Source organism: Mobula hypostoma, chromosome 21 (genome assembly GCF_963921235.1).
Source record: "Mobula hypostoma chromosome 21, sMobHyp1.1, whole genome shotgun sequence".
Taxonomy (NCBI): Eukaryota; Metazoa; Chordata; class Chondrichthyes; order Myliobatiformes; family Myliobatidae; genus Mobula; species Mobula hypostoma.
In genome coordinates this window covers 53,099,426-53,112,070 of record NC_086117.1, presented here as the reverse complement: position 1 = coordinate 53,112,070, position 12,645 = coordinate 53,099,426, and the positions used below count along the sequence as shown (strand labels likewise).

General features: G+C 43.8%; 1 protein-coding gene across 3 annotated transcripts in view; it reads right to left on the bottom strand.

Moving 5' to 3' along the window:
* Positions 1-12,645, bottom strand: part of piwil1 (piwi-like RNA-mediated gene silencing 1) — a 102,195-nt gene that overhangs the window by 22,873 nt on the left and 66,677 nt on the right. For all 3 annotated transcript variants that reach the window (XM_063074038.1, XM_063074039.1, XM_063074037.1), the window contains exons 13-14: positions 7,432-7,619; positions 5,761-5,833 (exon numbers count right to left, since the gene is read on the bottom strand). In XM_063074038.1, coding sequence (XP_062930108.1) covers positions 5,761-5,833; positions 7,432-7,619 — 261 coding nt within the window. The remainder of the gene's footprint in view (positions 1-5,760; positions 5,834-7,431; positions 7,620-12,645) is intronic.

Here is a 12,645-nt window from a genome sequence, read left to right as displayed (position 1 = left end):
CTACCAAGCCCTTCTGTCAGGTCTGCAACTGCTCTCAGGATGAGGCGTTTCATTCCAGAACTAATGAGATGTCCTCCTACTTCAAAGAAAGGGACTTCTCTTCCTCCACCACCAACACTGCCTCACTCGCATCTCTTCCAATTCGCACGTCTGCCCTCATCTCATCCTACCCACTGCCACGCCAGGGATAGGGTTCCTCTTGTCCTCACCTACCACCCTACTAGCCTCTGAGACCAACACATAATTCTCTGTAACTTCCGCCATCTCAAATGGGATCCCACCATTAAGTACATCCCTCCCCTCAACCCCAACCCCACTTTCCACTGTCTGCAGGGATCGCTCCCTTTGTGACACCCTTGTCCATTCATCCCTCTCCACTGATCTCCCTCCTGGTACCTATCCTTGCAAGCAGAACAAGTGCCACAGCTGCCCCTACACCACCTCCATTCAAGGCTCCAGTCCTTCCAGGTGAGGCATCGCTTCACCTGCGAGTCTATCAGAATCATCTACTGTATCCAATCTCCCAGAGAGGCTTCCTGTATATCAGTGAGACTCGACATAGATTGGGAGACCACTTCGCAGAGCATCTACATTTCATCCACCCTGTTGCCACCCATTTCAATTCTACTTCCCTTTCTCATTCTGTCATGTCAGTCCAGGTTGGAGGAGTAACGCCTTTTATTCTGTCTCAGTAGCCTCCAACCTGATGGCATTGACATCAATTTCTTGAACTTCCGGTAACTGCTCCTCCACCTCCTTCACCATTCCCCATGCCCGCTTCCTTCTCTCACCTTATCTCTTTACCTGCCTATCACCTCCCTCTGGTGCTTCTCCCCCTTCCCTTTCTTCCAAAGTCTTCTATCCTCTCCCATCAGATTCCCCCTTCTCCAGTCCTTTATCTCTTTCACCAAGCAACTTCCCAGCTCTTTACTTCACACCCCCTTCCAGTTTCACCTATCACCTGCCACATTGTACTTCTTCCTCCCCTCCTTCCACCTTCTTAATCTGACCTCCCCTTCCTTTCCAGTCCTGAAGAAAGGTCTCAGCCCAAAACGTCGGCCGTTTCCTCTTTTCTATAGATGCTGCCTGGCCTGTTGAGTTCCTACAGCATTCTGGGTGTGTTACATTGGATTTCCAGCATCTGTAGATTTTCTCATATTTGTGACAATATTCTAAGTGCAGTCTAACCACAGTTTTATACAGCTGCAACATTACTTTGCTACTTTTGAACTCAATCCCCTAATGAAGGCTAACCTACTTTACAACTTCTAAACCATCCTATCAACTTGCATGGTAGCTTTGACGGGTCAATGCATTTTGCCCCTGAGATCACTCTGTTCCTCCACACTAAGAATCCTGCAATCCTGCTTAACTTTCCAAAGTGAATCACTTCACACTTTTCCAGACTGAACTCCATATGCCACTTCAGCCCAGCTTTGCATCCTGTGTCCCATTAAGTTTCTTTTCATATAAATTCTCACTACAATCTTCAATGATTATCTATCAATAATATCATTGTTCCTTCAAGATTTGTATTTAGGTAGCAGAAGGTGCGACTTCCGAATGTCTCAAACATTAACAAAAAATGAAGTCTTTGGAGGTCGGAGAGGGTGACGGAACCCTGAGGCACAGAAGTCACCCACGTAGGAATTCTTTTAACACAAAGCTGTAGTTGCACACAGCTACCAAATAACGAAGCAAAATTTCAGAACAGTGGTAAAGAGATTCAAGAGGACTGGAGAACAGGCTCTGGTACAGATGGCCTGCTATAGACTTTCATGGACACTGATAAGGCACAAAGACACAGCAATACCACAAAGAGGTATATTTCACAACACGCACCACCCTCAACTCCCTACTTCTGTCTTCCTTCCAATAACTGTTTCATCAGCCCACCTAAAACTGATCTGCTCCAAAGACGGCTGGCAGGCAGGTCAGATCAGGTCAGTATGGGGATATCTTTAATGGAGAATGGGACGGCGAAGGTGAGCAGACAGGTAGTGCAGAGCACCCCTGTAGCCATTCCCCTGAATAATAAGTTTACCGTCCTGGATACTGTTGGCGGGAACGACCGACCAGGTGTGAGCCACGGTGGCAGGGCCTCCAGCACTGAGTCTGAGCCGGTGGTGCAGAAGCGTGGGACAGAGAAGAGGAGAGCTGTCGTCATTGGAGACTCTATAGTCAGGGGAGCAGACAGGAGATTTTGTGGACGTGAGAAGGACACCCACATGGTTTGTTGCCTCCCGGGTGCCAGGGTCTGGGATGTCTCTGACCGGGCGCACGACATCCTGGTACGAGAGGGAAAGCAACCAGAAGTCGTGATACATGTTGGGACCAACGACACAGGCAGGAAGACGGATGAGGTCCTGAAGTGTGAGTTTCAGGAACTAGGCAGAAGGCTGAAGAACAGGACCTCAAGGGTGGCATTCTCAGGACTGTTGCCAGTGCTACGTGACAGTGATGGTAAGACTTGAAGGAGATGGCAGTTGAATGCGTGGCTGAGGAGTTGGTGCAGGGAGCAGGGTTTTGGATTTTTGGATCATTGGGATCTCTTCTGGGAAAGATGGGACCTGTACAGATTGGATGGGTTGCACCTGAACTCGAGGGGGAACAATATCCTTGCAGGCAGGTTTGCTAGCATGGTTCGGGAGGGTTTAAACTAATTTGAAAGGGGGATGGGACCCAGAGCGATAGAGCAGTGAAAGAAGTGCATGTAGTAAAGCCAGATCTAACATATAGAGAGGCTTTGAGGAAAGAGAAGCAGAATAAACGGTGTAAAGACAGCAAGGTAGAAGGGCTGAAATGTGTGTACCTCAATACAAGAAGCATCAGGAACAAAGGTGATGAACTGAGAGCTTGGATACATACATGGAATTATGATGTAGTGGCCATTACAGAGACTTGGCTGGCACCAGGGCAGGAATGGTTTCTCAATATTCCTGGATTTCAGTGCTTTAAAAGGGATAGAGAGGGCAGAAAAAGGGAAGGAGGGGTGGCATTACTGGTCAGGGATACTATTACAGCTACAGAAAGGGTGGGTTTGAGTCAGTATGGGTGGAAGTCAGGAACAGGAAGGGAGCAGTTACTCTATTGGGAGTATTCTATAGGCCCCCTGGTAGCAGCAGCGATACAGAGGAGCAGATTGGGAGGCAGATTTCGGAAAGGTGCAAAAATAACAGGGCTGTGATCATGGGTGACTTTAACTTCCCTAATATTGATTGGCATCTGATTAGTTCCAAGGGTTTAGATGGGGCAGAGTTTGTTAAGTGTGTCCAGGACGGATTCCTGTCACAGTATGTGGGCAGGCCAACTAGGGGAAATGCCATACTAGAGCTAGTACTAGGTAATGAACCGGGTCTGGTCACAGGTCTCTCAGTGGGTGAGCATCTGGGGGACAGTGACCACCACTCCCTGGCCTTTAGCATTATCATGGAAAAGGATAGAATCAGAGAGGACAGGAAAATTTTTAATCGGGGAAGGGCAAATTATGCTATAAGGCTAGAAAGGTGTGAATTGAGATGATGTTTTTGCAGGGAAATGTACTATGGACATGTGGTCAATGTTTAGAGATCTCTTGCAGGATGTTTGGGATAAATTTGTCCCGGTGAGGAAGATAAAGAATGATAGGGTGAAGGAACCATGGGTGACAAGTGAGGTGGAAAATCTAGTCAGGTGGAAGAAGGCAGCATACATAAGGTTTAGGAAGCAGGGATCAGATGGGTCTACTGAGGAATATAGGGAAGCAAGAAAGGAGCTTAAGAAGGGGCTGAGAAGAGCAAGAAGTGGGCATGAGAAGGCCTTGGCAAGTAGGGTAAAGGAAAAAAACCCAAGGCATTCTTCAATTATGTGAAGAAAAAAAGGATGACAGGAGTGAAGGTAGGACTGATTAGAGATAAGGGTGGGAAGATGTGCCTGGAGGCTGTGGAAGTGAGCGAGGTCCTCAATGAATACTTCTCTTCGGTATTCACCAATGAGAGGGACCTTGATGATGGTGAGAACAATATGAGTAAGGTTGATGTTCTGGAGCATGTTGATATTAAGGGAGAGGAGGTGTTGGAGTTGTTAAAATACATTAGGACAGATAAGTCCCCGGGGCCTGATGGAATATTCCCCAGGCTGCTCCACAAGGCGAGAGAAGAGATTGCTGAGCCTCTGGCTAGGATCTTTATGTCCTCGTTGTCCACGGGAATGGTACCGGAGGATTGGAGGGAGGCGAATGTTTTCCCCTTGTTCAAAAAAGGTAGTAGGGATAGTCTGGGTAATTATAGACCAGTGAGCCTTACATCTGTGGTGGGAAAGCTGTTGGAAAAGATTCTTAGAGATAGGATCTCTGGGCATTTACAGAATCATGGTCTGATCAGGGACAGTCAGCATGGCTTTGCAAACGGCAGATCGTGTCTAACAAGCCTGATAGAGTTCTTTGAGGAGGTGACCAGGCATATAGATGAGGGTAGTGCAGTGGATGTGATCTATATGGATTTTAGAAAGGCATTTGACAAGGTTCCACACAGTAGGCTTATTCAGAAAGTCAGAAGGCATGGGATCCAGGGAAGTTTGGCCAGGTGGATTCAGAATTGGCTTGCCTGCAGAAGGCAGAGGGTGGTGGTGGAGGGAGTACATTCAGATTGGAGGATTGTGACTAGTGGTGTCCCACAAGGATCTGTTCTGGGACCTCTACTTTTCGTGATTTTTATTAACGACCTGGATGTGGGGGTAGAAGGGTGGGTTGGCAAGTTTGCAGACGACACAAAGGTTGGTGGTGTTGTAGATAGTGTAGAAGATTGTCAAAGATTGCAGAGAGACATTGATAGGATGCAGAAGTGGGCTGAGAAGTGGCAGATGGAGTTCAACCTGGAGAAGTGTGAGGTGGTACACTTTCGAAGGACAAACTCCAAGACAGAGTACAAAGTAAACAGCAGGATACTTGGTAGTGTGGAGGAGCAGAGGGTTCTGGGGGTACATGTCCACAGATCCCTGAAGGTTGCCTCACAGGTGGATAGGGTAGTTAAGAAAGCTTATGGGGTGTTAGCTTTTATAAGTCGAGGGATAGAGTTTAAGAGTCGCGATGTAATGATGCAACTCTATAAAACTCTGGTTAGGCCACACTTGGAGTATTGTGTCCGGTTCTGGTCACCTCACTATAGGAAGGATATGGAAGCATTGGAAAGGGTACAGAGGAGATTTACCAGGATGCTGCCTGGTTTAGGGAGTATGCATTATGATCAGAGATTAAGGGAGCTAGGGCTTTACTCTTTGGAGAGAAGGAGGATGAGAGGAGACATGATAGAAGTGTACAAGATAATAAGGGGAATAGATAGAGTGGATAGACAGCGCCTCTTCCCCAGGGCGCCTCAATACAAGAGGACATGGCTTTAAGGTAAGGGGTGGGAAGTTCAAGGGGGATATTAGAGGGAAGTTTTTTACTCAGAGAGTGGTTGGTGCGTGGAATGCACTGCCTGAGTCAGTGGTGGAGGCAGATACACTAGTGAAGTTTAAGAGACTACTAGACAGGTATATGGAGGAATTTAAGGTGGGGGCTTATATGGGAGGCAGGGTTTGAGGGTCGGCACAACATTGTGGGCCAAAGGGCCTGTACTATGCTGTACTATTCTATGTTCTATTCTGCAAGAGTGGGGCCATTGCATTTGATTATCATTTAGGACATAAAACACACTCTGCAAAAGAAGCCTCCATCTCCAGCCCTGGTTTTAAGATCATTGAAATTGAACTACCCAAAACAGTGTTAACAATGTTTCTTACCATTTTTGTAGACTGAGTAACATTAGACTGCAATGCCTTCAAAAATGCCTCACTGCGATCATCCACTTCAATCCTACAATATAAATGTTCATTTTAAAACTACAATAAACATTTGATTTTGGCAGTACAATGATCAAAGTTAATAATAATCTAGTGTATAACACTCAGTCCTGTATATAAAGCTACAGAAATCAGTTACCAGATACAGAAACAAATGGTTAACCAAATTAACCTAAAATTATCAAAAACTAGGACTGCCAGAAATACTCAGCAGGGCAGTCAGTATCTGTGGAGAGTTTAACAAGGTGAGTTAATGTCAGTGACTCTTTAGAAAGTCTAAGCTTTGAAATACTAGCTGCTTTACTCTCGCCATGGAGGATGTCTCACTTAATGTGATTTCTAGCATGTTATAACACTATAAGACATTGGAGTAGACTTAGGTCACTTGGCCCATTGAGTCTACTCCACCAGTCCACCATGGCTGATTTACAAACTCTCTAAACCCCTTCTCCTGCCTTCTGCCTGTATCCTTTGATGCGCTGTAACCTAACAACCTCCACTTTAAATATACTCAATGAAATGGCCTCCACAGCCAGCTGTGGCAACGAATTGCACAGGTCACTACCCTTTGGCTAAAGTTTTCCAAAGTGCTTTTTTTGTTTTGGTATCTAGATAAGACTCCATCCCCTACCCCTCAAATTTATCCACTCAACAAAATCAGACAATTTCTCTAATTCAAAATAGAAATAACTCCAGAGCAAGTGCAACCTAGAAGTGGTAAGAAGAACCCCATCTATTGAATATCAATGGGAGACAGCTGGGTTATCTACCTTGCACTAACCGAAAAGGTAGTGGATTTGGCCCAGTATGTCACGGGTAAAGCCCTCCCAACTACTGAGCACAACTACATGATACTCTGTTGTAGGAAAGCAGCATCCATCATCGGAGATCCCCACCACCCAAACCATACTCTTTTCTTGCTGTTGGCATCAGGTAGAAGGTACAAGAGCCTCAGCACTTGGACCACCTGGTTCAAGAATCGTTACTGCCCCTCAGCCATCAGGCTCTTCAACAAAGGGGATAACTACACTCACTTGTCCCATCATTGAGATGTTCCCACAATCAATGATCTCACTTTAAAGACTCTATCTCACGTTCTCATGATTTATTGCTATTTATATTTGCATTTGCAGTTTGTTGTCTTCTGTACTCTGGTTAACCTTTCATTGATACTGCTACAGCTACTATTCTACAGGAAAATGAATCTCAGGTTTGTATATGATGACATATATACGCATTGAATGTAAAATTTATTTTGAACTTTTGAACTTTGATGTTACCTACTAGCCATCAGGTAAAAGTCTAGATCTGTACAGGGCCTGATGCATGTGGGGCTAGACCACTTAATCAACTGAAAAAAGCTGTTCAGTGGTGCCTGGAGCCTATGCAAAGGTAAAAGGATACTAGTGTGAAACAGATTTCTCTTTGTGCAAAAATGCCCAAGACACATCTACCATATTTCCATCTTCCTAACCCATCAGTAAAGTTGGTAGCAGTAATTGTGGTATAGTAAGTGATGATTACTCAAGGAAATTTAAATTTATTTGAAAATACAAATTATTTTTTCAAATAATTTAAATTTCCTTGAGTGCATTGTGGCAGGATACTTACATTAATGGCTTGTCCATGCTAATGCCCATTGCCTTCACTACTTTCCCCAAAGTCTGGAGAAGACTCTTAGCCACATCACAATTTTTTCGGGTAAAAACCAAAATCCAATTTTCTAGAGGAATTGGGTTGATCAGGTGACAGCCTCTGGTTTCTCTGGACCACTCTGCAACTTGGGGAACATAGTCAAACTGAAATGGAATGAGACTGATTTATTAACAATGAATAACAATTCAACAAAAATCCACATCACTTTTCCCGATGTACGTTCAATATATTTTTTTTTAATTCAAGTGGCATTTAGAAGAATGATCTGCATATAATTAAAGAAATACTGTTGGAGAATGAGGAAAAGGCATCTTTAGAGATAGCAAATGATGAAATCATTGTTAAATTTGTTCAGTTTAGTGTCACCGTCATCATTATGTGCAGTATCATATTGAAGTGGCTGATTACCATCTTTCCATGGCCATAATTGTCCCTGGCAAATTTTTCTACAGAATTGGTTTGCCATTGCCTTCTCCTGGGCAGTGTCTTTACAAGACAAGTGACCCCAGCCATTGTCATCAGTGGTCACAAAAGCAGGACTTGTGATAAGCACCAGCTGCTCATAAGACCATCCACCACCTGCTCCCATGGCTTCATGTGATCCTGATCAACTGGGGGACGGAGGGGCAGTGGGGAGGGGGTGGAGATAGGCAGGTATTACACCTTGCCCAAGGGTGACCAGCAGGCTAGCAGAGAGAAATGTCTTATACCTCCTTACACATTTCCACCCCGCTACCCAGTTTAGTGCATGCAATATAATTATGTCTCTCTTTCTTGTTAATTCTAACACCATCTACAAGCTTGCAGATGATACTATCATAGTGGGCCATATCTCAAATAACAATGAATTGGAGTACAGGAAGGAGATAGAAACACATTTTCATGACAACAATCTTTCCCTCACTGTTAGCAAAACAAAAGAGTTGGTTATTGACTTCTGAAAGAGGGGTGGTATACATGCTTGTGTTTATATTAATAGTGCTAAGGTTGAGAAGCTTGAGAATCTGTCCTGGTGTAATCACGTTGACATTATGGTCAAGTAAGCTCACCAGTACCCCTACTACCTGAAGAAAAATCTGGAGTGCCCCCAATGACCCTCACTGATTTTTACTGATGCACCATAGAAAGCATCCTATCCAGATGCACCACAGCTTGGTATGGTAACTGCTCTGCCCATGACCACAAGAAAATGTAACATTGTGGACAAAGCTCAAGAAACAGAACCCAGCTTCCACTCCATGGACTCTCTACACTTCTTTCTGCCTTGGTAAAACAACCAACATAAAGATCTCATCTACCCTAGACATTCCGCCATCTTCCCCCTCCTGTCAAGGCAGAAGATAAAAATGCTTGTAGACACATACCACCAGGCTCTAAGACAACTTCTACCCTGCTGTTAGAAGTCTAACTAACGGCTTTCTTGTACACTTCCAATTTTTGAATTCAATTTTCCTCCTTGTTACCTAGTGTCTTACTGTCTACGTACACTGCACTTTCTCTATACTGTGACACCATATTCTGCTATGGTTTTACCTCAATGGATTGATGTAATAAATCGATCTGTATGGAAGGCATGCAAGACAAGTTTTTTTTTACTGTACCTCAGTTCAATAAATCAATTCACTGTTTAATTTCACAGAACTAATTAAACTTTGTTTTGATCGATGATGTGCACAGACTATCTTAAGACTATAACTAAAAGTGACAACTTCAGTATTTCGAGCAAGCACTCTCCTACAAATGTTCTTTGAAAAAAATAGAAACATCTTAGTTCATGTTTTCAGGGGTTGAGGGGAGGGAGAGAGTGAAGGGAAAACAATTTTCGGCTACACCAAAAGTGGAGGATTTGAGTTTGGAAATGGGATTATGTAAGTACACTCAAATGTTTTGATTGTAACACAGAAACAGCGAGCTGCTCGTCTCCCCTCTCATGTTGCAGGAGCAATCAATCTCTCTCTCTCTCACGAGAGAGAGAGTCTGAGATGTCAAAGTGCTGGATAGATAGATTTTGATGGACTCCAGATCAAGGATTCTTTGGGGGCTTTCTTTGCTGTTGCTTGCACAGTTGTTGGTGGGGGAAGAGTTGATGCTTTTGCTACTGCTTATGTGTGGGAGGGGGCAGTAGGAGCTTTAGAGTTTTAACGTTTTCTGTCATTAATTCTTTGGGTTTTTCCTGTGTCCTAGATGTCTGCGAAGAGCAAGAACTTCAGGTTGCATATTGTCTACATTCCCTGATATTAAACTGAAATATGGCCATGGACTAAAAACCCTTGTGTTGTAAGATTCTGTAACTCCAATAAAACTGTGGATAAGCAAAGCATACAGTCAAGGACAAACTATAAACACAAAAGATTCCGTAGATGCTAGAAATCCAGAGTAACACAGACAAAGTGGAAAGGAAGGGTGGAGCCAGAGCCTTCATCTATCACCGTCCAAACTATACTCTTTCCACCATCTTATTCTGGCTTCTTCCCCCCTTCCTTTCCAATCCTGATGAAGGGTCTCAGCCCAAAACATAGGCTGTTTATTCCCATCCATAGATACTGCCTGAGCTGCTGAGTTCCTCCAGCATTTTGTGTAGAATACTGTAAAAGGTTTAAATCTGCAGTAACTCCAAGCATCAGCAGGGAGAAAGAAGTCCCATCTTTATTCAAGAAAGGCCAGAAACCTTGCTGACTCTTGCACTCAGTGATTCTAACCGAGCGCATGTGATAATTGCTAAGACCAAAGCTTTAAAGTAACTTGGTGCAAAACAATCTGTGGAAGAAGCTCAGATCAAACAGTATCTGCATAGCAATTGCTGCTCGACCTACTGAGTTTCTCCAGCAGATGATTTGTTGCTCCAGCTTCCAACATCTGCAGTCTTTTGTCTTCAAGCAATTAAAGATGAGCTTGATTTATCATAAATACATCGAAACAAACAGTGAAATGCACCATTTACCTCAGATAAAAGCAGCAAGGATTGTGCTGGGCAGTCCACAAGTGTTGCCACACGTCCAGTGTCAACATAGCATGCCCACAACTATCTAACCCTAACTGTACGTCTTTGGAATGTGGGAGGAAACCGGAGCATCCAGTAGAAACACACACAGTCACAAGCAGAATGTATAAACTCTTTACAGACAGAAGTGGGAATTGGTCAGTGATCACAGATACTGTCAAATGCTACAATAACCGTTACGCTACCATGTTATTTGGATAGGAGATACAACCTGAAACAGAGATTATACATTCAAGGAATTGAAACTAACGGAATTGACAATAAATAGGAAAATAAGTGGGATCCTAGAGTAGGCCATCTAAAGGACGTGCGGGAAAACAGTGCCTTATTAGCAGAGGCACAGTAAACAAGTGGGTGGTGGGGTGGAGATACGTGCCTACCAAAGGAGGTGTAAGGCACACCTTCTCCACTAGCCTGCAGGTTGCCCTTGGACAAGTTGTAGCACCTGCTTAGCCCCCCAGATTAGGGCCATGTAAAGCCATGGGAGCAGGTGGTGGATATCACATCCTGGTCATGTGACCACTGACACTAGGCAGACAATCTCTGAAGTGTTGATAACAGTTGGGGTCACTGACACTGCCGAGAAGACAATGGCAAACCGCTTCATAAGACCATGATCTACTACATCCAACACAGCACATGATGATGACAGTGAACAAGAATGGAGGTAACGTTAGAACAGAATACTGAACTAGTTACACACACAAAATGCTGAAGGAACTCAGCAGATAAGGCATCATCTATGGAAACGAATAAATCGTTGATGTTTTGGATGAGACCCTTCATCAGGACTGAACTAGTTAGACCAGACTTTAAGTAATCACACTAGACGATAGACCTAAAAGCAATGGAGAGGCTCAAATGCAGGTTTAAAGATACTGACAAATTGGAAAACTGCAGGATCAATGGGATGGCTGTGTTTTAACATAGAACAGTACAGCACAGGAACAGTCCCTTTGGCCCACAATGTTGTGCTGAACCAATCAAATTAGTATTCAAGTGGCCAATCTCTTCTGTCCATATTCTCCCACCTTCCTCACATTCATGTGCTTATGTAAATGACCCTTAACAGTTTCTGCCCCTACCACCACCCCAGGCAGCACATTTCAGGCACTCACTTCAGTGTAAAAACTTGACCCTCCCATCTCCTCTGAAATTACTCCCCCTCACCTGAAATGCATGCCATCTGGTTTTAGTTTTGTTTCAGAGGTGAGATTTAGTTGCAAGTGTGTAAACTTCTTGGGGACCTAGACAGAATAACCAGAACCAATTTCCCTCAAAGGGCTTTTGTCCTTGTTTAATTTCCTCATCACTAACCACACGGAAGGTTAGTTAGGAAGGTTCAATTATTAGGCATTAATATGGAAGTAGTAAAATGGATTCAGCAGTGGCTAGATGGGAGACGCCAGAGAGTAGTGGTGGATAATTGTGTGTCAGATTGGAGGACGGTGTGTAGCGGTGTGCCTTAGGGATCTGTACTGGGTCCAATGTTGTTTGTAATATATATTAATGATCTGGATGATGGGGTGGTAAATTGGATTAGTAAGTATGCAGATGATACTAAGATAGGTGGTGCTGTGGATGATGAGGTAGGTTTTCAAAACTTGCAGAGAGATTTAGGACAGTTAGAAGAGTGGGCTGAAAGATGGCAGATGGAGTTTAATGCTGAAAAATGTGAGGTGCTACATTTTGGTAGAACTAATCAAAATAGGACATACATGGTAAACATAAGGGCATTAAAAAGTGCTTTAGAACAGAGGGATCTAGGAATAATGGTGCATCGTTTCCTGAAGATGGAATCTCATGTGGATAGGGTGGTGAAGAAAGCTTTTGGTTTGCTGGCCTTTATTAATCAGAGCATTGAGTATAGGAGTTGGGATGTAATGTTGAATTTGTATAAGGCATTGGTAAGGCCAAAATCTGGAGTGTTGTGTACAGTTCTGGTCACCGAATTATAAGAAAGATGTCAATAAAATTGAAAGAGTACAGAGGAGGTTTACTAAAATGTTGCCTGGGTTTCATCTCCTAAGTTACAGAGAAAGGTTGAACAAGTTAGGTCTTTATTCTTTGTAGCGTAGAAGGTTGAGGGGGGACTTGATAGAGGTGTTTAAAATTATGAGGGGGATTGATAGAGTTGACGTGGTTAGACTTTTTCCATTGAGAGTGGG